Source organism: Portunus trituberculatus, chromosome 31 (genome assembly GCF_017591435.1).
Source record: "Portunus trituberculatus isolate SZX2019 chromosome 31, ASM1759143v1, whole genome shotgun sequence".
Classification (NCBI taxonomy): Eukaryota; Metazoa; Arthropoda; class Malacostraca; order Decapoda; family Portunidae; genus Portunus; species Portunus trituberculatus.
In genome coordinates, this window is record NC_059285.1 from 13,316,339 (window position 1) to 13,341,775 (window position 25,437).

Sequence of the window (25,437 nt, forward strand, 5' to 3'; positions counted from 1 at the left end):
ATTTGGCATTGCTTAGTATGACCAAAAATTAGCGGAAGGTGTCTTGTACACAGTGTCAAAGTACCATTCTGATCAATTCATTAGTTTGAAAAATATTTGCGAAAAACAATGACTCACTCTCCGTGAAATGCATAGGCACATATCTTACGCTGGGCTGCTGCTGAGGTGCGCTGGCCAGCAACCCGAAGGCATTGTGTGGCAGATAGACACCACTGATAATTTGAAGCCAGAATGAACTCTCACCGAAGACAACCATGCAATACAGGACACACACACACACACACACACACACACAGAGAGAGAGAGAGAGAGAGAGAGAGAGAGAGAGAGAATGCTTGATTAGTTCCTTAAATCCTTGAGTACCATGACGCGTTTCCATATTTATTCTTATCATTTTGTGATTTTATACAGCTTCAGATATGCATGTGTGGGGGGGATTAAAATAGTGAAGCATTGCGCCATTTAACCTCTGATCTCCATAGATCCTTCCTAATGTCAATAAAATGGTCTAACCGTACGCAAATCTCAAGGTAAAAATGTGTCCCTGTATTGTTAGGGTTAATAGCTAAATATAAATAAGACTCTCTCTCTCTCTCCAAATGATAAATAAAACACGGTCATTGGACATAAAGGTTTTCTTATAATAAAGACTACAGTAATATATTGCAACTTCAGTTATCACATCAACCCTTAACTGCCGCGGGAACCAGCCTCCACCTCCACCACCACCACCACCACCTTGACAACATTTCAAGAAGCATAATCTTTACCACGCAGAATTCTGAATACCTAGAAGCACCAGAGTTACATCCAGGTAACGGTAGTGGAAGGTGTGCACTGCTAAGGTGAATTAATTAAGGTATCAGGCAGGTGAATGAATGAGTGTGGGGCAGGAGTGCTTATTGAAGTCTAAAAGTGATACACATGATCCATATAGACACAGGATAAACACAATTAGAAGTGAGTGTTGATATGTGGTATGTACGATTTGACGCTTTCACTACAACATCCTTAGGTCAGTGAAGGAACAGCACACAGGGCACCACCTCCAACCCTCTAACTGGACATCACTCTGTTTTTGATTTGCACATTCCTCAAGCTTATACACAAAAACTTAGAAGCATACAGATGACACGACCTGCTCCTTATACTTATACAGAGTCATGGTGAGCTCCTGTTGTGTGAGGAGTGGTGGTGAAGGTGAGGAGGTTCATGCAGTTCTTGCAGGGATAGTTACTCCCTTGCTGCTCTCCTTTGCACTGCCTGCCTGAGGACTCTGTGAGGTTGCTGCTTTGTTGTGTGAGGGGAAGGGATACACTGATGCTTGCAGATTTTTCACACTATATGCCTGACAGACTGGCTCAAGGTATTTGTAGATGCCACATGATGGACATTGGTGTATGCTGACTTGAGTAACAATGGCTGAACTTTCCGAGTGAAATCTGACCAGCTGAAAAGCATTTGTTCAACAGTCAATACTTACAAGAATAAAACTTAAAATTTTGAGGTCAGAAAAATTTTGGCAACTTGAAAGTACACCTCACCAAAGAAGCTAAACATTCTGAAGGCTAACAATGCAATTCTGACTGAACATTTTGAAAAATACGTAAGATATAGACTTTAGTTAGATTAGAACCATTATTTCATAGTAATATAAACTTTTGCCACAAAAAAAAATCCTGCAAACTGCCTTTCCTCTCCCCCACACACTGCAGCACAACTCCCACTCACAGCTGAACCACGACTCACAGTGTGGCAGTGTAGGGCCGCCCTCTCACACAAACCCTTCCAGGACCACAACGTACATTCAAGTGGTTACGTACAACAGGATCAGACCAAAGTAAACCAGTACAGGATACAACGCTCTCTCTCGCCACCAGCATCTTGTCCTAGCAGCTCCTGAAGGTACCTGTCACCATCACTGGCTACCTCTTCACCTTCAGAAGCTGCTAGAACAAAGGATTGGTGCACTGTGGCTTCAGATCACACCCCAGACATCACTTGTGAGTTTGTGACTAACACCTTCAGCTGCACGTCTTCACCTTTGTGCTCAGCAAAGTGTTGTGCTGTGACACCCCTCAAGATATGTACGCCTTCCATCTCGGCAAAGTGTTGTGTGTGTGAGGATTGCGTACACAAGGTTACTAAGTGATGATACAAACTTAGCTACGTATGGATGTATGTGTAGTAGTAGTAGTATTCAAAATGGATATATGTATGAAAGAACTATACGTAATACACCAAAATGAGCTAAGGTAACTGCAGGTTTGTGTGTGTTTAGTATACACTTGACTGTGTTGCTCACTATTGGCCTGGCCACCTGAGGATTCAACTTGCTAGGTACTGTCTGTCAGCTTCTCTGTCTCTCTCCTCACAGACTGTTTGTGTACAGTTGTATGGGTAAGTCTGTCTGTCTGTCTGTCCATCATTTTGTTTCTTGCTCTTTCATTACAGACTGTTTATGGAGACTGTTTAGTCAATCTGTCTATCTGTTTGCTTCTCTCTCTCATTACAGACTGTTTGTGCTGGACTGTTAAGTCAGTATGTCTGTCTGTCTGTTTGATTGTGTCTCTCTCAATACAGGCTGTGAGTATAGCCCTTGAGTCAGTACGTATGTCAGCCTGTTTTGTCTCACTCATTGCAGAGCTGATGCATGTGTCTGTGGAGTCAGTCTGAATGTCTCTTTTCACAAATACACAAGGCTAAACAAGGAAGCAATATTATTTCCAAAGCTCCTGAATATTACAGATATTTCACCAGAGAAAGAAAATCTGACATTCTTATATCACCAAAATATTATTATGTCCATTTATGTACCATTTCTTTAGCTATGCAATTCAAAACAACCTATTTCTACTCCTTCAAATACACACACAATAGTTCCAACAAAGGTACCTCTACTCCACAGGTACTAAACAACACACACAGTACAGCACAGTACCCTGATGCTCAAAAAACTCGTCATCCTCCTCCTCCAACAATACAGTGAAATGGAGTGTAAAATACGTAACATTACAGTATGTACTAAGGCTTGTATGAAGTACTATGCAACTCCTTCACTCTGCACATCTAAGGTTAAGTATGGCACTCTTCCTCACTGACAAGAGTATTAGTAGGGAAAACTCTGATGCCCCCACTGCCACTACAACAAGGCTATGCACTCCTACACTCCTACTTCCCTCCCACAGGATCTCACCCTTCCACTCCCTGGTGCATCACTGCCTCACACTTCCACCACTGGGGAATTGTGGCAATAAAGAGTAAAAAGGAGTGAGTTAGTTTAGCATCAGTAGGGAACACTCTGATACCAATGCCACCACTAAAAGACTACACCTGAACCTCCTCACTCCTACTTGTCACCACTTCTCAGATACCATCACTACCCTCCACCAACTCAAAGACTATCAAACCACATTACTCTCCTCAATAGACTCTCTCAAATTCCTGCCATCACACGACCCTCCCTCAGCCTTGCTTCCTTATCCTACTCACTCCTAACACTAAAGCAGCACACGCACACTACCATACACCCTGATGCTACTGCCACACACACTATATTCCTTTTCTATATCACCCTAATCAGTTAAGTATTAGTCAATCTAAGAGTTGGAAGATTTGAGGAATACCTAATATTTTTATCACACACGTTTTCTGTTTTATCACACTAGCAAACTTGAAACACTGTGAAGAGAGAGTAAAGGCAGCTAAATGAACTGGCTTTCACAGGTTAACTTGAGTGCTTCAGTAATAATAATAGTTAGTTATATACTTGAGTAATGGGGAATATACAAGATCACATTCTGTTCTAATTGGCAACAAATTGGACATGTTAGCGTCAATACCAAGACTCTGATCATGACAGAAGCACAATGGCTAATGAGAAGCAAATGGAGCAAAGAATAAGCTTCAAAACTGAGAAAATACACAATCAGGTCACACATGTTAGTTTATAGTTTTTTTTTTTTTTTTTTTCACTTTTAATTTTTTTTGAGGAAAGACTGTCCCTTCTGTATCTTCCTCCTTAGTCCTAATTTATGTCATGGCACAGCTGTGAACTCCCCTTCTCTGTAATGCCCAATGCCTCCCTTCCTTCCTGTCTCACTCCCCTACAATACACTCATCCTTATCTCCCATTGTTCCCATTTCCCTCTTACACATTACACACATCCTCCTCCTTTTGTACATCATCTTCATCCTCACCTATCTATTTCCTGTCACTTCTTCACACTCCTCTCGTCCTTTCATACTCCTCTTCTTAACAAAATCCAACATCTTCAAAACCATTTCACCCAATAAATTCCTAATATCTTCCACACACACACATGCCACAGTCATTCTCATACTCCTCATTACCAACACCTACACAGAATGCCACTCCTCTCCCTGGTACAGTCTTTCACCCATACAAATCATGCTGCCTTATTAGTAGTTATCATCAACACTAAGCCAAGAATGACATGCATCTCAGAAACTGGTTGTGGTAAACTGAGAGGAAAAATGTTTCTTATGCACTACAGGGAAATAGCTCTTGCTGTTCCGAGTGTAAAGGTTTGCCTGGATATATGAACATGCAGTGTGTTTATTTAGCTCTGTGTGTGTGTGTGTGTGTGTGTGTGTGTGTGTGTGTGTGTGTGTGTGTGTGTGTGTGTGTGTGTGTGTGTGTGTGTAATTCACTGTTTGATCTGCTGCAGTCTCTGACGAGACAGCCAGACGTTACCCTACGGAACGAGCTCAGAGCTCATTGTTTCCGATCTTCGGGTAGGCCTGTGTGTGTGTGTGTGTGTGTGTGTGTGTGTGTGTGTGTGTGTGTGTGTGTGTGTGTGTGTGTGTGTGTGTGTGTGTGTGTCAATTTATATCAATATATGCCAAATGCATGTACAGTGTATGGATAAATGTGCTCAAATGAAAAAACAAGTATGCAAAATAACTCAAAATATCTTTAATAATAAATAAGAAAACTTTTAACCCTACAGATCATCACCACCACTGCCACTGCCACTACCCCTCCCACCAAAGCTGCTGCTGCTGCTGCTGTTGTTACCATTATACACAAGTTGGCAGCTGACGGGAGGCCACACTCAAATATAACAGAAGCTCAAATGGTAGAAATATGTCCACAGAATAATCAAAGCATATACGAGGTTGGCATTCCCATTAGAGGTGGGGAGCCTTTACAAACTAAAACTCACTAAACACTAGACGTTAAAAGTTATACCTCAACACAGTACATGCCCAAGAAGTGACTGGCAGCTTGGCACAACAGAAGCTAATCAATGGAGCAATCAGGCAATAACATCTTACTGACTAAACTGTGACAAAATAAGTGACCATTGAGGAACTACATCACTATAAATAATTCCTCTTGTTTCTCTTTCTCTCTCAGGAGTATTTGTTCCTCATGTTGATGGATAGGAGGTACATTATTTCAATCTTATATTTAACAAAAAAATACAAATAAAAACTGTGTGTGTGTGTGTGTGTGTGTGTGTGTGTGTGTGTGTGTGTGTGTGTGTGTGTGTGTGTGTGTGTGTGTGTGTGTGTGTGTGTGTGTGTATACTAAAAGATGCAGGCTGCTGATTTTTGTGAGTAGTGGCCATGGGATCCTCCACTTCTAGATGTATGTCTCTATTTTTGTATGTACATGAATCCTTGTTGGCTTGTACGTGCCTGTATACACTGACATGCATGAACGTATGAGTAGTACTGGATGTGTGTGTGTGTGTGTGTGCGTTATATGTGTGCATGTAGTCTCTCCATGTCCTTGAGTATCAAGTGTGTGTGTGTGTGTGTGTGTGTGTGTGTGTGTGTGTGTGTGTGTGTGTGTGTGTGTGTGTGTGTGTGTGTGTGTGTGTGTGTGTGTGTGTGTATGGGCCACTTTACAGGTCGGGTATGGAGTGGTCCATGAACTTAACGAGGGAGGAGGCCATGTGCTTCATCATGTGCTTGAAGACGAAGGCTGGCATCACGGTGACAGTGACCACCTGCCCACACTCACTGATCATTGCTGAGATGTCCTTATCCTTCAGACCCACCACATTCTGACCATTCACCTGCAGGACGGAGACAGTGTTTACTACCACCACTAATATTGCTACTACCATTCATCTATTACTACTACTAATACTGTTACTACCACTAATCTACTACTACTACCACCATTATAACTGCTACTACCACTACTAATACTGCTACTACCATTCATCTACTACCACTACTAATACTGCTACTACCATTCATCTACTACTACTACTAATACTGCTACTACCACTAATCTATTACCACTACTACTACTGTTGCTACCATCACTAATACTGCTACTACCACCACCAGTATCACTACTACTACTACTACTACTACTACTACAACTAGTACTACACCCAAATAAAAACATGAAAACAGAAGATGAGGAGGAAAGGACAACACCAGGCAAATAAAGAAGTACCAGTATTTAGTCAGAGGAGAAAACTCAATACAGACACTACAGCAGAAAGGAAAGTACTTGATAAGAGGAGAGGACAAAATACCAAGACACAAAAGCAAAGATAAAAAACAGCTAAACTCTTTACCCAAGTAAGATAGGAGTAGATAAGGTGTCAAGGTGGTACAAGAGGAGAGAAAGAGAGATGAAAGCAGATAACATTCAAAGATAATAATGAGACAAATGAGGTGATGAGTGGAAGAGTAGAAGGAACAGGAAGACGAGGAGAAAGATAAATAAAAATAAAAAGTGATGAAAATGAGGAAGATAAGTAATGGATAAGAGGTAAAAAAAAAAAAAAAAGTCACGTGAGAGAGAGAGAGAGAGAGAGAGAGAGAGAGAGAGAGAGAGAGAGAGAGAGAGAGAGAGAGAGAGAGAGAGAGAGAGAGAGAGAGAGAGAGAGAGAGAGAGAGAGAGAGCGAGCACCACCAACCTCCAGCAGATGGTGGTCTGTCAGCAGGCCGTTCCGTGCGGCCGAGGAGTCTTTGACCAGCGCAGTGATCTCACCGTCACGGAACTGGAAGCCAATGTGACCAGTGCTGTCCTTGTGCAGGGTGACGGCTCTCTCAAAGGGCCTGTGGAGAGATAACATGCTGGACTCAAGAGGGCCAAGATAGAAAAGAAAAAATTGAAGGTTATGTCTCTCTTCTGGTAATTACTGATAATACACAAATTATCAGAAGTTCAGCATGTGTATCACTGCTTATAAAAGGGTTGGTTTCAAAACAAGGGTTATGAGAAGCATCTGTGTTTCAAGCAACACTGGACAACAAATTCTGAACCTCACCAAAATAAAATAAATTAAAGGTTGCCAAGTTTTAGAACACATAAGGTAGAGAAGTGTATAAACTTATAAGAGACACAAACACTCAAATTTAAAAACACACAAACACACAAAGGAAAATCTTTCTGACTAGTGATGACAGAAGAACAAGGATATTACATGGAGACAATAAAATGATAAAAAAATAAATAAAGTTTTCCAAGTTGAAGTAATGACACTGCTTGAGCTTGGTGCAAAGGTGAGTGCAGAGAATGTTTATGTTGTTCAGACTACAAAACTGCTACACACCTGTCCCTCACGGCCAGATGGATGCCGTTGGGTGGACTCTTCCTAAGCAGGTCATGCACTTTCTCCATGCTGTAGCCGGCCACTGTCTGCCCATTCACCTGCAGCACCTGGTCACCGAACCTCAGTCCTGCAACAAGAGACACCAATCAATACAACGCTCAGTCTGACACTAACATAAAAAGACAAGGGGAGATACAAGAAGCCATCAAGCCTACATCCATCTTACACCACTAATCCAACTCAAACCACTGTAATTACTGACAAAACTTGAGCCACAGCACCACAATACCACATCACCCTATTGCTGTGGCCTCAAACACTCCATCTACTCCATATTAACAACAAACCCAGAAGCCACACCACCACACCACTAGACAACACTCAACATTCCATCATTGCCACCAAAAAGTCCAGCATCCCTCAGTGCCTCAGTCAGCCACTCACCGGCCATTGCAGCAGGGGAGTTCTTCTTGACCAGACACACAAACACACCCTTGTTGATGGCCTTCACCCTCATGCCAACCTTGCCGTCACCATCCTTGCACAGAGTCACCTGCAGGGAAACCAGGAGCATAAGAGAGTGTGGGGATTGTATGAAACAGTAATGGGAGAAAAAGAATGATGGTGATAATGACATGGAGGAGGAAGAGAAGGAAATCTTTAGCAGTGGCAGTGATGATGACAAATATAATGGTAGTAATAGTGATGATAATGGTAGAAGCAAAATACATGGCAAGTAAAACTAAAGTGAAGTCACATAAACAGACAACAGAAGACCCAACAGCAGCAGCATTGACATTAGGGTGTATGGAGGTCAGAAGATTAATGGCCACAGTCTTCACTATTCTAATCCCTAACATGAGTTTCTGAAGCTGTATAAAATCACCAAATAGTAAGAAGAATGAATATAGAAACACATCAAGGTACTGAAAAGATTAAGGACACACACACACACACACACACACACACACACACACACACACACACACACACCTTTGGCTGGGTCTGGGTGTGTGGTGGGTGGAGGGGGTAAGGGGGTGATGTGTAGGGGTCATGGGTGGGAGGAGCTGACGCGGGTATGGCCTGGGCTTGCTGGCTTGCCCGGATCGCCTCATTCACCATCTGGGCTTGTACCTGCAGGGGAGTGGTGGGTCAGTTCAGTCTGTGCAGCAGGTAAATGATTAAACATTTCCACTGTATATATTTTTTTTAAACTGAATAATGGACAACACTTTCATGGTGTACACCACCACAGGATTCATGCACAATAGCACAAACTCGGCCTGTGACAAGGAAAACTCCACTCCAGGACAGGCAAGAATGTCACACCCCAAATACTCCAGTCATGCTCAGCTGTGTCAAAAGAATGGTATGTTGTAAGTCTCTCCAGGGATATGAAAGCCCCACAGCCACTTATATTTATCCCAGCAAGAATATGTAAGAGTCTTTATTTGATGGAGAAAAACCAAGGCAAAATATTAAGTCATGCTCCTCACAGTTTGAATATGCATTATCAAATTTTTATCACTTTTCTTTATCTTATTGCAGTTGATGATATTTGACGAGGAGAACAGAGCCAAATATCAAAGTCTATTTATATACCAAGCTGGCAGTCATATACAAGGTGATCTAGACGAAACACCATACACTCATACACACATCATTCACACAAACACAGATCATTCACAAACAAACACACAACAAACACACATCATTCACAAACATATCATCACACAAACAAACAAAGCACCATACACTCATACACACAGCATTCACACCTGCTGGGGTGGAATGGTAAATATTAAAGCAAATATATACAAAGACATGAATGATTGCCAAACCAACAGCTACACTAAAAACAACAGTAAGAATAACAAGTAACCAATATACAGTAACGTTCCTTAATTTTGGCTAACTCTTTACTTTTCTTTTAGGGAACCAGCAATCAAATGGGCTTTTTTTAATATATTGTTACCCTTGGCTGGCTTCTCTTCCGCATAAAAAAAAAAAATAATAATAACAAAGTGTAATCATAAACTAATAAAGCAAAGGAAATAATTAAACCACCACCCAATCAGTAACACCTGTCATTCCTGCCTCGTTAATCACTTCCTGGTGTCTTTTGCACCGCCACACCTCAAGGACACAGTGAGGCGAGGGAGACCGTGAGGAAACAGCACACTAACCCTGCCTTGCTTCCTCACCACCACTGACACCACCATCATCCTCTCACATCTTCATTCCTTCCTTGACTAACTGTGACTGGTCCATGTGTTACTTCTACCAATATCAAAGTTAGTTAATCCCTTCAGTACCATGACACATCTTCATATTTATTCTAGCTGCTATTAGGCAATTTTATACAGTTTCAGAAACTTATGTGGGGATTAAAATAGTGAAGATTCTATACCATTAACCTTCTGATCTCCATAGAACCTTACTAGTATAAATAAAATTGTCTAACAGCACCCAAAACTCATGGTAAAAATGCATCCCAGTACTGAAAGGGTTAAGATGATGAACTGTACAAACACTGACTGACACTGCTTTATTCAAACCTTTTGCCAATATTAAAGTAAGTTAGGATGATCTGTATAAACAATGACTGACAATGGCTTTCCCTTACAGCAGCTACACTACAACCAACAGACACACTTTGATTACCTCACTGTCATTACACTGAGTGAATTAGGATGCTGCAAGTACTGACTAACACCACTAAGAGCACAGACTGATCTTGCTCTCCCTCTCTCCCTCTAACTACAGCTGCACACACACATACAAACACACACACCAATACATGAACCAAAGCTTACATCACTATGGTTTTTGAGTGAGTTGGGACAGAGAAGCACTGACTAGCACCACTAATAACAGACTGATCTCACAACCCAACCACCACAACTATCACTACACACGTTATGGCAGAAATGTAGGCGGTGCTTGCTTTCAATATACAGGAAGACTTCACCTGACCTTCACTCAACAAAGGCTGGCAGTTCCTCTCTCTCTCTCTCTCTCTCTCTCTCTCTCTCTCTCTATCTTTTCATGGTACAGTATATCATTTCCTGCTTCCATGGTGGGCAAATATTAATGTGGGTTTTCCCTCTGACTAATAGATCTTCTTATATTAGGAAAACTTTAGTACCTACACTCCTTTGCCTTTTGTCTTTCTTGCTTGTATTGTGTGGCTTCTGTTCTTTCACTCCTCTAATACAACTGATGCCAAAAAAATTCTCACAAAAAAAAAAAAAAAAACTCACAGGGATTTAATATTTACTTATCTTCCTTTCCATGTATTTTTCTATCTATTGTTCTGAGCTCTGTCTGGTGCAAGTAACACATTTTTCCTACTCCAGTCATTTAAATCAATGGATAAGTGGAATAAAAAATAAAATAACTAAGTACACGAGACCTAATTATTTTTAATCAGTATCTTCTTTGAGTGCATGTAACCTAATTCTCTTGCATCAGTATCCTCTTATCTTAACCACAACCACAACCACCATGAAAACAAATGCAATGGAGCACTACACACCAAGAGCTACATAAGTCACATGATGCAACACGACCTCAGTGACTCACAGTGGCAGTGATAAGATGTTCTTTACCAACTTCACCACTTAAAATAAATTCATGTAATTCATTTATAGAGATCTTATGAGCTTCTGTAGTCTATATCTATTTTTAGCTTGGAGTATTCTGCTATTTACCAAACCACCACTGATGTAACCCAATTCTAAAACTTAAGCTCTGTAGATATATGAGGTAATGTACAAAACTCCAGTGCACTACATCATTTCTCTTTATATATAACTATTTCTGCTATCTCTAACCATTATGCCTCTTTACCACCACTGACCTAAGGCGATTCTAAAACTTTGCCTCAGTCAGTAAACACACGAGACACTAAGCAATACTCCACTGCACCGTACCACCTCCACGCTCGCCACAAGCTCATCAAAACCACCACATCTGCTCTGCGTCATCAGCACCATCAGCAAGGCCAACAGCCACCACTCGTCATCAGATGGACCAGATTAGACACACTTCTGCCCTTTCCATCCTGGGCAGGGAGTTTCTGCACTGACTTTTGCTCCTGACAAGGTGTATACTGTCTGTAAACTTATTTGAGTTTGCTAGATCCAATTTTTTGTTGTGTGCCTAAAACAATACTGATCTTTAAGGCCATTAGCTACAGATCATCCTATCATGTGACTGGGTAGGACAGCACAAGTGACTCTGATAAAAAATACAAGCAAATGTCTCCTGGTGTATACTGCATGAAATCCATAAAAACACACAACTAAGTTAATAAACAAATTATATGGCTAAATCACTTAAACCACATCACCAAACCCACACCAAGAAACAACACTTCACCCCTCACCAAACTCCAAAACACCACTCCTCCTACTCGGCAAACACACACCTCTGCTAGACACAACAATGTATGCATGATGGTGAAACAAACTCCTTCTCCTGACCCTTAAACAATGAAGGTGCCTCCACTAAACTCAGGTGCAAGGGACAAAGGGACATGTTTGGCTAACCACTACTGACGAAAAGCCCAAAAGACAACAGGATGTGTAAAATGAGGTTAGGTATTTAGCATAGATTGTCATGGGTAAGTAAATGTAATGTTCTCTCAGTATGATGAATGATGATGAAGAACTTACAGCACAGCACTAGGAAAGACTTGGTTTGCCTCAGGGCATGCAAGGTTACCAACACAGAGAGGGTAGGAAAGGTAGAAGAGTGTATAGAACAGATAATCCAAAGTCTAGTCCAGTAGTGTTCTCTTAGTTAGAAGATGAATAGCTTACAGAACAACACAGCACAAGATAACTACGTGGGTTGCCTTGGTGGTATACAAAGTTAACAGCCTGACACAGCAAGGGTAGCAGGTTAGGAGAGAGTATATAACAGATGATCAATGTTCCTCCAATATGGTGACGGATGGAGATGAGAGACTTACAGCACCACAACACAGTACAAGCGAAAACTGTGCGTTGCCTCGGGGTATGCAAGGTCAAAACTCCGGCAGGGCAGCCACAGCACAGCACGGCAAGACACGTAGCAACACCTTCCTTCACAGCACCACACTAACACTGCACGCACTGTATTTCCACCAACACTCACAAATCACATGATAAAGGAAACACAACACACGTGACACCACCACAATGATGACACCACCTCACATCGCCAGTCACCGTCACCACCACCACTACTATACCACGTCACTATCACCACCACCGCCGCTACCGTGCCTGCCCCTTCATCACCAGCACCACCACACCTCCTCACCTTTGCTTGGCTTGGAAACACGGCCCAGGAGATGGAACAGGACTCCAATGCCTACAAGAGCTGCGATCCTCAACTTTTGTTTACCCGAGACCATCCCAGTGACGTCAGCTCAGCCTGCCCCGGACGTCACCTCCTCGCCCCGCCCCTTCATCCTTCTCGCTCTCACAAACTTCCATAATTCTATTCCGGTATCTTATTTTCATTGTGTTCTACGTGTCTAATCTTCTATCTATAAAATCTGGTGTTTAGGGATGAAGCAGGTACGTGGAATAAGGTTTTTGGTGTAGGGTCTGTGGGCTGTATTTGTAATAATCTAAAGTTAATTTCTAGTTGTCGTCTCTTGTTGGTCCACCCCTTCCTTCCCTCGCACTACTACTACTATTACATTCCGTATTTTAATTGCTTATGTACTGCTGATATAGCCCTCCATTTGAAAAATCAATGGTTCTGGTGGTGAAATTGGTATATGGGATAAAGTTTTTATAAATATTTAACCGTTTTATAAGCAAATTTTGTGTTGTACAGCCCGCCCGATAACAGCGGTTGTGCGTATCACTCATGACAACCAATAATTATTTGGTACGTACGAGACCGCGGATGTTAATTTCCTATGTATTTCTGCTTCTTTGACCTTCCATTTAAGAAGCAAGGGTTCTAGGGACGAAACTGTTACATGAAATAAAATTTTTGCGTAAGTTTTCTCCTAATGTCTTCAGTTACTACTGCTGCTTGGCCCGCCCCTTCCATTTTCATGATGAAAGATTTTCATTCCCTCATCTTCCATATATTCCTTGTCTAACGTTTCATTTAAAAGGAATTGTTATATCTATGGAATTAGGTTTAGTGTTAGTCTTGTTGGTTAATTTTCTATTTATATTCATCAGTCACTTTGGTCCGCTCCTGCCTTCCTCATTATCATAAGCTTGCATCTCCTTTAAATCCCATAGATGAGTTAGTATGCAGTACCCTGCATATTAATTCTTTGCTTCGGCTATTTAACAGAGAGCGTGGGCATTGAATCAGCATGTGTCGTAGGTTTTAACGAGAGTTTTTAGTTAGATTCTTTGAAGAATGTTTCAGGGAACGCGCCACGCGACATTAATTCCTGCATCTCTCTTTACTCCCTCCGTTATGTAACAGCACGTGTAGATAATTAACTATTGCGTGTATTGATACATGCATGTGTTCAGTTACGGAATTTGAAAGTTCACTAGGATATTTTCAAGGGCGTGGTAGGAGGAAGCGAGAAATTCTTGGTAGGATGGGAAGTGACACGCGTGAGTCATCTTCATGTGAGCGGAGAAGCGAGTATGACGTCACCGATGCCATTAGAATGCTCCAAACGTGTTAACAGTTAGGCATTTTTTTGCCCCAGCCTTGCTATCTTCATTGTTGCTATTGTTAATCGTATTCACTGGTACTTTTAATTGTCCAATATTCCCTAAGCCAATAATCATGTAAGGAAATGTAGGTACCTTAAAATTTGCGATGGCATGAAATCTCGATGTTTCTATGTGATCTTTGTGATAGAGTAGCTTTATCTCTCCCTCGCTTGTTCTCCACCACATCACACACACACACACACACACACACACACACATATGAGTCAAGAGACTGTGAAATAGCGTGGTTCCTTACTGTGCAGTGGATAGGAGGGGAGACATTTAATGAAACTAATTGAAGTGCCAGACATCGAGGTCATAACTTGAAAAGCGTTTCGCACCGTTACATCATGTTAACCCAGGAAACACTGGCAGGGCGTTATAGGAAGAACACTATTATCAAGAATACACTTTTCCATTATGACGATAGAGTGACGTCGTACAGGATGCTATCCAGAAAGGGAGGCAGAGAGAAAGGGGCCGGGAAATGGGAGGGAAGCCAAAAAAAAAAAAAAAAAAAAAAAAACACGGAGGAAGGAGTGACGTCGGGCCCTCATTGGACGCATTCAAGGTCGGCTTGGTACCATCCGCTTGTGTTAATCGTGACTCACCATGCCCTCATCACCACCACCTTGCAATTTCGAGGATACACACCTCCCCGTATGATAGATTGCGAATAGTAGGTAGAGAGGAAGCAGAAGAGTGGTGAGAGAGAGGAGGGTTAGAAAAGAGAAATAGTAGATACACAAAGGAAAGGATAAAAATGTAAGGAATACTGGGGAAAAAATATATAACAGACGGAGAACACTAGCTATTTCTATATAGACTTGAGAAGGATGAAATAAGGGAAAAAGGAGTTGGGACTGGAAGAGCGCGCGCTGATAGATATATGCACAGGAAATGCCTTGCAAATACAGTAATCAAGTAGGCCGGAAACTTGTGGAAAGAGCGATAAAGAGAGACGGGAGCAGCTAGACAAGAACTAAAGCTAGGTAAAGGAAAGAATGAAATGTTATTAATTATGTAGTGAAGAATGATGCGAAATGACTGGACTGGAAAAAAAAGAAAATTAGAAAAACGAGGATCGAAATTAAAAATACAAACTTTATTCCACTGGTCAGCCCTAGAATTCTCTTTACCTAGGCAGCTAAGATGATAAACCATTTGGACGTAATGTAAAATGACGTAATGTAAGAAAATGTGAGCTTATAATAGTTAATACGAAATTAGGGATATCACCATGTGCTATCAGTGTTATCTGCCTATCACTACCACAGTGGCTGGCGCTACCAGTGATAATGTCACCACCACATGCACCGCCGCTACCCAAATCCCGAAGCCCTTTGTTCTCTCATCACGACTCATTTCAAAGGCCACAGAGATTATTACCTAGTTCGGTTTTCAAGAGTGTTTCTCTACGTAATCATCGATGTAGAAGTTTTGTTGATTTGTCACCAGAACTGTCAGAATTTAAAACCAGTGAAATTTTGACTATACAATCCTTTGAAAGCACTGGGCTTGCGACACAGCACTCTCTAGAAACACCACTATACTCCAATATCACCCCCACACACACCCAAATAATTTAAAACATTCAAAACAAGCATAAAACACACTTAAAACACCATGTAACACTTCAAAATAAACCAAAACACACCTGAAACTCACTAGAAACACCCAATAAGCCAAAATCACCATCACACACTTAAACCATTTACAACACTCAATATCATTCCCTACCACACTCAAAAAGCCATGCCACCCGTCAAAATGCCTCCAAAATCATCTAAAACTCACTAGGAATACCCAGTATATACCCAAATCAGCCCCACACTCCTGACACACACCTAAACAGCTTAAAACACTCAAAATTAACGCAAAAACACACTCAAAACACCACACAACCCCTCAAAATGCTCCCAAAACCTACTCAAAACATGCAAATACTGAAACACATCTCAGTCCACATACTCAAGGTACGTAAAATATACCTAAAAGGCCTAAAACACTGAATAGACACAAAATGCACCAAAAACATACTCATAACATCCTGCAACACTACTGAACACACTTGAAACACACCAAATATATCCCAAAACCAACAGTATACATTAAAAAAAACGTTAAGATTATAAGGGATACTTACCTAAATATTACACCTTGGCTCCTTCTCCTAATCCGCTTCTATTTCTCATTTCATCTTCATCCTCCTCCATTGTTTCTCCTTCGTCTTCCTTCTATTGCTTCCATCTACACGCCTGAGCCTAGAAACACATCAAAACACTAGATATTAGACAAAATATTGAGGAAGTGGAGGGTGACTTAAGTACTGTCTCTTGGCTGCTCCTCTTCCTCCTCCCTTTCTACTTATCCTCCTTTATTTCTCCTTTCTTCTTCCTTCTGCTACCAATATCTACACACCTGAACCTGGAAACACACGAAAACACGTAGAAATCACTAGATATTAGGCAAAAGATTGACGAACTGGGGTGTTGGAAAAGAGGCGCCAGCCCGGGCTATGATGATTCACCACCTGGGCTGTGGTCATCAGAGAGAACGGGAACGGGGATGACTCGGCTAAATTACGTAAATCATTTGATTTCAAAAATGACATTTAGAAAAAACGAAGCCACGGCCGAACGCATGACATTTTATGACGTGATAAATATTTAAACTAATTTTCAAAATATCAAAATATCTCCAGCTCAACTAGTTTTTAAAAAATGTCTAAATTAATCACGTTAAAAGTATAAAACATTTTCAACAATAACTTTCCTAAAACGTCCTGGAAAGTCAAGGCATTTTCACTTGGCGACTATTTTACCATATTTTACGGAGTCTGAGCTATCTTTTAAGGCATTCTACAGCGCGTTAGACCGAGAAGCAGAAACGTGAGCAAATAAAATAAAGAAAAATAAGACTTTTGTTCAAGAGCACCAAACACCATTTCAAAATCCACATATTTCTCTCAATAGAATGATTTCACACTTAAAAGAACATAGACGATTCTTTGATACCATAAAAGCTCACTTATAGCTTCAAATAAAAATAAAAAAACTCAGTGGGAAATTGAAATTTTTGACCGTTAAAAAGCCATAAAACACCACTAAACGCTACATGTTTACCCAATACACGCTCGAAAAACACTTCAAACACAAGGAAACATTAATAGAAACCATAAAACGATACCATGGAAGCGTAATATTACCGTTAGGAAATAATTGGAAAAAAGTATTTGATCCTGCAGGCTCCCGAAATGGGGGTGGATGATGGCTGAGGGACCGAGGGGAGAGCCGGCCCGGAGGTAACACCGGGAACAGCGGTGGCGGACCTCTTTATCATTTCACCAAGCCAAAATTAAGCCATATAGGGAACTTTTGACTATGGGATATGAAATGGTAGACTGTTGGCTGCAGTCTGACACAGGTTTGGCTTATGGTATGTGAAGGCAGGAAATATTAGCTGTTAATACTGATGCCTTGCTTCTATAATGATCGTTATAACCATCACCTTTTAATATTTGCGTACTGTTTTCACTTGCATATGTAAAGGAAACCAAAAAATAAGTGAATGGCCTTATAAATACCTTTAATTGATAAAGATAAAGCAGTGTGGAGGGTTGCAGCGAAGTCTTGCACTGCTTGTCTTGCCGCTTGATATTTGGTGCTGGTGCTTAATTGGTGCTGCTTGAAAACTGTCTGTAATATAGCAACACCACTTCACTTCACTTCACTTGTGTGTGTGTGTGTGTGTTTTGGATGCGTGTGGGAGTGTTTTGAGTGTGTTTACGAGTGTTTTCGGTATATAAAAGTGTTGTTTTGAGTGTTTAAGGCTGTGTTTGGGTGTGTATGGGTCAGTATAGACCACCGCCACCACCACCACCATAAGACCACTGTACTGCCATTTTAACTAGTAGCAGAAGATCTGCTGAAGGCACTACGTATGTAAAATAGTATTAATGTCTATGATAACCATCTATTACTAAATCTATCATCAATGAAATACTATACTTGTAAAAATATCACAATGATTTACTGGCTATTGTGACATCTTTCTTTTTCGTTATCGTGTCGAGTTTTGGTTATTATTTTGTCAAAACAGTATATATCAAATTGTATCTAAAAGTTGTACATTGAGTGTTGGCAGCTCCCGCGGGACAAGAAACGAGGTAATAAAAGGTAGACTATAATTAATTTTCATTTCTCTCATTCTCTATTTCTATGAATAGACTGATGATTTACCTGACTGTGATTTATGTGTATATATTTATTTTGCAATGTACATATTTCAACAATATTATGTATATAAATAAAACTATGAAAGTGTGTATGATTTCAGTCTTGCGTGATGTGATGTGAATGTTTTCCCTCTTCATGTATAAGTAGTGATGCTACGTAGCCACCTTGAGTGCTTGTGAGTTATCCCTCCCTCCTTAATGCCTTGACAAAGGACAATAGTTTTGAGATAGTGTAGGATCCCTGTGTGAATGAAGCGTGTATGAGAGCCTTTAGTGCCCCAATGGTGCAGTATGCGGTTGATGTGGCAAGGGGCCATGAAGTGGCTCCCTGCCGCATTTAAGGAGGGAGTGGAGGGCATGACACCTAAAGGAAGAGGCAAGTTTGGTGTAGTTCTGAACAAGGAAGGTTCTGTGTGACAGGGAGAGGAGAGAAGCCTCTCCCAGAAGGGCACAGAGCCACAGACTGGGGACTTTAATGCTCCCAGTGCGATACGAAGGGCTGAATTTTGTATGACATGAGAACCTGAGTGTGTGTATAATGTTAATATTTAAAAATAAACATAAAAAAACAAAAATAAATACACAAATAAACTAAATAATTGTTTATAGAAATCAAAGAAAGTTTAAATCTTAAAAAAAGAATAAATCAATGAAAAATAACCTACTACCCATGCTAGAGTGATGGAAAAAAAAAATTGTCTTAAGAGCTAAGCCTGCCGAACTGAGAGTGGGACCCGTGACCGTCATTATAATGATTAAATAAAAAAAAAAAAAAATTGCCTACACTCAGTTCATTTACTGATTAGACAATAACTTCTATCGAATCATAGTTTTTTTTTTCTCCAGGCACCAAAGATTTTTCTAGAACATTGTGTTAAAGGTGTATATATCGAGATAATACCTAAATTTGCGGAATTAGAAAAATTTAGAAAAATTGTCTAACACTGGCTAGTGACAGCCTACATGGGCGTAGTCTATTGTACACATTTACTGATATAGGTGTTGGATATTTATGTAGTACAACGCAGAGAGAGAGAGAGAGAGAGAGCAAAGTGCACACAATTTTGAGATTAATGCAAGCTCGACTTTTGTGGATGATGATTTAACGTATTTCTTTTCCCATTTAACATTTAGTGACCCAATCATATGCTAAAATAAACTAAAAAGGAGCCTCATGTACCTACAACACTCCTGTTAGAAGTCTGAGCAATAAACTCTAAAAATTCATAATCAGTTCATGCTATTATCTATTTAGTATTATCTTTTAATTATGCCAAGTCTGTTCTCCAACTTGCCAAACACTCCTTCATTAATAGAAAATGTCAACATCTTTTGAAATTCATCTCTCCATCAGACTTCTGGCTTTAATACAATAATCAACATTTTCCACACATTATAACATTGACCTTTTAGACTTCTGTGAATGCTTATATATAATTAATATTTCCACATCAATGCTAACTTCTTTATCTTCTCAGACCTCCTGGAGTGAGACAGCAAGACATCAAGTAACTCCCAACACAAAATTTCAAGGTGTACACAAAACTCAAACCAGACTTAAACAAAAATATTTATTGTCTAAAACTTGCAAGGTACTAAAATACAGTTACCATCAACATTAATATTTTCTCTTATGGATTACATATAATATCAGCTGTCAAACTTCTGCCAACTGAGTTACATATATCCTTAAATGCAATGAAACACGTTGCCCCCCATAGGAAAATTTTCAAATTGGCACTTATAGTAAGTCCAGGCATTCATCGTCCCCAGCGCCTGGTACCAACAGTCTATCATTGTGTGGAGTGACAGGCTGGCTGGCTATCCTTGTTAAACACCTCACTTCTAATAAACCAAACAATATATCCATAAAATCCATTCTCTCATTATATGTTACTGCTCTTCAAATTTCAAAATACTTGCAAATGTATGCTAACAAATCCAAGTGTCACTACAGATATACTTTATTAATTAATAAGTATATAAATAGCTTATCTGGAATCTTTCAGTCTGTTCATCTGGTGTGATCCTTATTTCTGTTCTCTGGTCTAGTACTGGCCTGGTGGGGGAGGTGCCACAGCCACACCTCTGTCTTGAAGGGCTGTGGAGTGAGCATGCATCTGGAGATGAATTCCCCTTACCAGAGTTGAGGAAGCTTAGGTAGGCAGTACTGTATAGAGTGAGGTAAGGTGCAGCCCAGGAATGTTTTGGCTACTTGTGTGAGGGACAATCACTTCAGCTGACTGCTTGAGTCACTCATGCCTTGGGCTGGCTCCCTTCTTATGCACAAAATGACATCCCACCATCCTTGATCAGCTTGTAACTCACGGCAACCCACCAGCAGGGATGGGATATAATGAATGCATTGTAAATCAGTGAACTGTTCCCATAAGCACAACCAATGAGGATTGTGTTCCACCTGGCAATACAAAGGTTCGTGTAAGCTATGTGGGTCTGCTGTACACTTGTCCTTATTGCACTTTAAGGTAATCAAATGTTGCTTCACTTATTTGCAACCACCTCTCAACTTACTACTGGATTCATTATCACAGTACAACACACTGATCACTTGGCTTCATTTCCTTACAATTCAGTTAACATGACACATTTGAAAGCTTACATGCTTCACATTCTAACATTTCTAGGACTGACTACAAGTTTGGGTGGAGTAACTCCTTAACACTCTCTTTCTATTCTATACCACTAGTGTGAGGTATAGAGAAGCACACACTGACTCTACAAAATCATATTCAGGCCTGCAGCTTCAGGGTATTTCAGGCAGAAGCAATACTGGCCACATAATACAGGCACATCAACCAACATTACGTATCCTGGAAACTAATACATACACTGTCTTCTTAATAATGACTACAAACACTCGCCAAACTTCCTTTAATACTACAGACTTCTAAAGCTTGCGACACGTATTGGCGCTCGGAAAATATGGTTCAGTTATCGGTGCAACAGCTCATGCAACAACGATGGTATCGACACACGTCTTTGTTAGCTATACGTACGAATGACTGTGTTCTCACTACAACACAACTTGGCAACATTGCAAAAATAGTGTGAACCTGAAGTCTCACTACAATCAATAAATGATTTTTGTGGGTCATCGTCTCAACAGAAACTGCAACTTGGCCACCACTAGATCAGCAGAGGTCAAGTGGAAGTGCTGGTTTTCACAGTAAAAAAGTAAAAAAATAGTTTGTCCTGATTTGGTCTAAAAATTTCCCTTGGGAAGCTCATGACCTTTGGCCGATAACCTCAGGTTTGTGAAGGCTTTATACAAGGTGCCTCAGAGGTGTCTGTGGCTTGTGTCCCTTCTTGTACTCACCTCTCTCTCTCTCCCTCTCTATTTGTCTTTCACTCACGCACTCACTCTCACTCGCTATATTCCTCTCACCTGCATCAGCTCCAACTTCCCACTTTGTACTATTTGTATTGTATTTTGTCCCTATGTTTCTTTTGTTAGTTCCTTTACTCAAGTCTTTAGTGAGTCTTCCTTCCACTTTACTTTGTTTCACAACTCAAACTATTATGTACAAATCTTCACTTACTTTCTACTTAGATATTGTTTTTGTTTACATCATCCCTGAATCAATACTTGCCATCACCACATCCTTCTTGCTTCCCTCATTCTTAAAACCCTGATTCCCTTTCTTGTATAAGTTATGTCTTCATTTACTACCAAGCCATCCTTGCCTGCTTTTCTCTCTCCCACTAACTCAATTTATAGTGATCACACACTCTCTATTTTCCTCTCAGCCAATATAATCTACTTAAAATTCTTTAACATGTCCATTAATTAGAGTGACAAAGCTTCAGTCTAATGATCTTCTCTCAAATGTCATTCAGTACCTTTTCTCTAATAACTGTGACAGATAACTGACCCCAAGGCATGTCTGTGTGTCTGTGTAAAGTGAGAACCAGTGTTATATGTTCCAGTTGCAAATCTACCATCTCTCTCAAAGCATGTCTTCCTTTCATCTACCTTCTCTTAATCTCCCTGCCTTTTGTGTGTGTGTGTGTGTGTGTGTGTGTGTGTGTGTGTGTGTGTGTGTGTGTGTGTGTGTGTGTGTGTGTGTGTGTGTGTGTGTGTGTGTGTGTGTGTGTGTTTTGTTGTTGGCCATCCCTACCTGCACCTAAGCCTCCATTATCTGTGTACACATACAAGGCTACACACAATGCACCCCATAACTGATAATTGACCCTTCTGGTTCCCAAGTGTGGGTGGACCAGTGGGTGATGAGGTCTGGCCTGTGTGACTGTGTGAGTCAGTACAGAGGGACACGCCACCCACCACACAACAAACTATGCACACAAAATAACTATGTGTGGAGTGTTTGGTGTCAAATAGTGATATGCTACTAATAGTACTCATACATTGCACTGCTGTATATACAATCCTGCAAAACCCACGCCTACCTATGCAGTACCTCTATTCCATCAAATATATATACAGCTGATGATATAATGCAGTACATACAAAGGTGAGATGTACTACACACAGGAGAGGAGATCTGTACAACACAATCAAGATGAACCAAGTCATCAGTTGAGGTGTCTGCTTCACAAAAGTGGTGCTCGTCACTCCACCACTGACTACTGAATTGCATTGCTTGGGTCACCTATCACAAACAGCCAATGCCTCACCCTTGTCTTCCACCTTCTAGCTGCCACCTGTCACAGCACAATGGAAATAAGACTCGCTGTGCAGGCTCACAGTAAGACAAAAAGCAGTGTTTCCTTCACCTTGCACAAATTTTACTGATATGTTCCTTGTCATTAATGTCAATAACACTTGAAAGCAACACACAATGCCTGACAAACAGATAGGTAGACTAGTTGTTTCATCATCACCAGCTTGCTTGATATCCTTGTTTTCCCTTACAGAACTGGACAGTTTTTGAGTCTCCCATGTTTTGCAGTCATAGATGATCTCTATTACTCTTTCCCATGTGTCTTCTGAAGGAAACACTGCCTCTTGTCTTCCACAGTGACTCCTCACTACATGACTAATGAGATCCAGGTGAGTGTTAATGTGACTCTTGTAACCTAGTTTGTGCACTCTAATGAGATCAAATTGTGGAGTGACTGATTTTCTTTACTGATCCCAATGCAGATTATTATTATTAATTATTTCCATCTTCACATCCATTGATGTTCTTTTTAATGCCCAGAATCTTGTCTTTATAACATATATTTCTTTAATTTAATATGAATAAAGATATAATTGAATATATGTACAGTACCTCTCTCTCTCTCTCTCTCTCTCTCTCTCTCTGATGCCAATACTCAAAACATTCACCAAGTAACAAAGCACTCCTCAACCTCATATCAAATCTCAAAGAAAATAACACATATTTTGGCTCAAGAAATCACCAAAAGTTGGTTGGGTTACACAAGGGCCAAGCTCTGCCTCCCTGGACCCTTGATAGCCAGGCCGCTCTGAGGTAAATGGAGGTTTGTGTGGTCATTAAAGGGAGGAGTCTGGTTGGCAGCTGCAGCATTAGCACCAGGAGCTGGGAAGTTGTTAGGAGGAAGATGGTTAGATATGAATTAGTACATATTGTCTCATTCACAACTTACAGTGAAGGTACCAAGAGAAGATATAGTAGTAGTAGTACACTGTTGTCTACACACACACATTGTACACACAGATACACACATGTTGTACATGCACACACACACACACACACATATGAGGTGTGTGGTGATAACACTAATAATGCAATAATGACAGCATTAATAGTACGACATAATAAAAAGAAACTACAGTTAGTCAAACCATAAGGAATCATATCTACAGCAAGGTAAGGCAAGTGGCTACACTGAGGGGTATAGCAACACTCAACACCATCCGGCAACACCCCAGCTGCCTCCTACACCCACCTAACACTTCACTAACTTAACATAGACTGATGCAGTCGAGATAAGTGGCACCCCTGCACACATCAGCCTCCTGCCAGCTTAAAGCTGGCTAGGGGAAGCACAGGGAAAAAGTCAGTGTGGCATGGGAGGAAACACCAACGCAGGTCTTGAGCTCAAAAGTTTTCCTGGCACGCAGTATAAAAAAATATAAACCGTCACTGAATCTGTGCCAGCGTGTCGTCACTGTGTTGTTGTTTGGCTTGCACTGCATTGTGTTTCCCCCACCGCCTCACCACAAGTCTGTTTGTGGCACTGCCGGCTGCAACATGGCCGGCAGGGCAGTGCGGCAGCCCTGGGACACCAGCCGTCTATCTAGCAGATTATGTATATATGTACACAAACACCTGTAACTCTCTGTATATCACCCTGCATACATATATGATCTGGATACTGTACACCAAGTTTTGCCTTTGACACAGAAACACCTGATATGGTAACACCTTTAGTACACACACACACACACACACACACACACACACACACACACACACACACACACACACACACACACACACACACACTAGGTAGCAGTATGAGCCTGAGCACTGGGTGGCCAAGGCTATTATTCTCTCTATACAAATCCCTTGACACCCTAGTAGTGGATTGGGTCACCTGAATGCCTCAAGATCATGTCAAGAAGGGTTAAAAATCTACAGCCGTGTGTGGGACGTCCCAACACACTTTGTTTCGTATTCCATTTGTGGTTAATAGGTACAGAGTGGTCCACTGCTTTTGTCAAGAGTACTGATACCCAAAGTCAAAGGAAAACAGAAAGCATGGAAAGAAAAAGACAGGTGAACCTTCAACAAAAATGAAAAGTGGATAGACAAAGTAATGAAAGGAACAAGTGAATCTTGAATAAAAATAAGAGTTAACTCTTTAAGGCATTAAGTCGAGAGACATTGTTAAGATCAACATGAAAAAAAAAAAAAAAAAAAAAAAAATATATATATATATATATATATATATATATATATATATATATATATATATATATATATATATATATATATATATATATATA

The 25,437-nt window shown here is 40.6% G+C and overlaps 1 protein-coding gene and 1 long non-coding RNA gene across 2 annotated transcripts; both read right to left on the minus strand.

The window, feature by feature from the left end:
* Nucleotides 1-4,915: 4,915 nt before the first annotated feature.
* LOC123511054 (syntenin-1-like) lies at nucleotides 4,916-8,714 on the minus strand. The gene is made up of 5 exons (XM_045266669.1): nucleotides 8,499-8,714; nucleotides 7,995-8,292; nucleotides 7,551-7,677; nucleotides 6,912-7,053; nucleotides 4,916-6,050 (listed from the first exon to the last, which is right to left on the minus strand). The coding sequence occupies exons 1-5, from the start codon at nucleotides 8,670-8,672 to the stop codon at nucleotides 5,877-5,879; spliced, it is 915 nt and encodes a 304-aa protein (XP_045122604.1). The 5' UTR covers nucleotides 8,673-8,714; the 3' UTR covers nucleotides 4,916-5,876.
* Nucleotides 8,715-10,557: 1,843 nt separating this feature from the next.
* On the minus strand, nucleotides 10,558-25,357 carry LOC123511166. Its single transcript, XR_006676694.1, has 2 exons — nucleotides 23,735-25,357; nucleotides 10,558-10,588 (listed from the first exon to the last, which is right to left on the minus strand). It is a non-coding gene; the product is annotated as an uncharacterized LOC123511166 (long non-coding RNA).
* Between the last annotated feature and the right edge of the window lie 80 nt (nucleotides 25,358-25,437).

Bases quoted from the DNA above. Each gene is read 5' to 3' on its own strand.
- LOC123511054 (XM_045266669.1), bottom strand. From the start codon at position 8,672: ATGGTGAATGAGGCGATCCGGGCAAGCCAGCAAGCCCAGGCCATACCC. The intron at 8,293-8,498 runs TGTGTGTCCTTA...ACTTCACTTTAG, and splicing joins TGTGTGTGTGTGTGTGTGTG to TTTTACTTGCCATGTATTTT. The intron at 7,054-7,550 runs GTGTGTAGCAGT...ATCTCTCCACAG, and splicing joins CATCTGGCCGTGAGGGACAG to GCCCTTTGAGAGAGCCGTCA.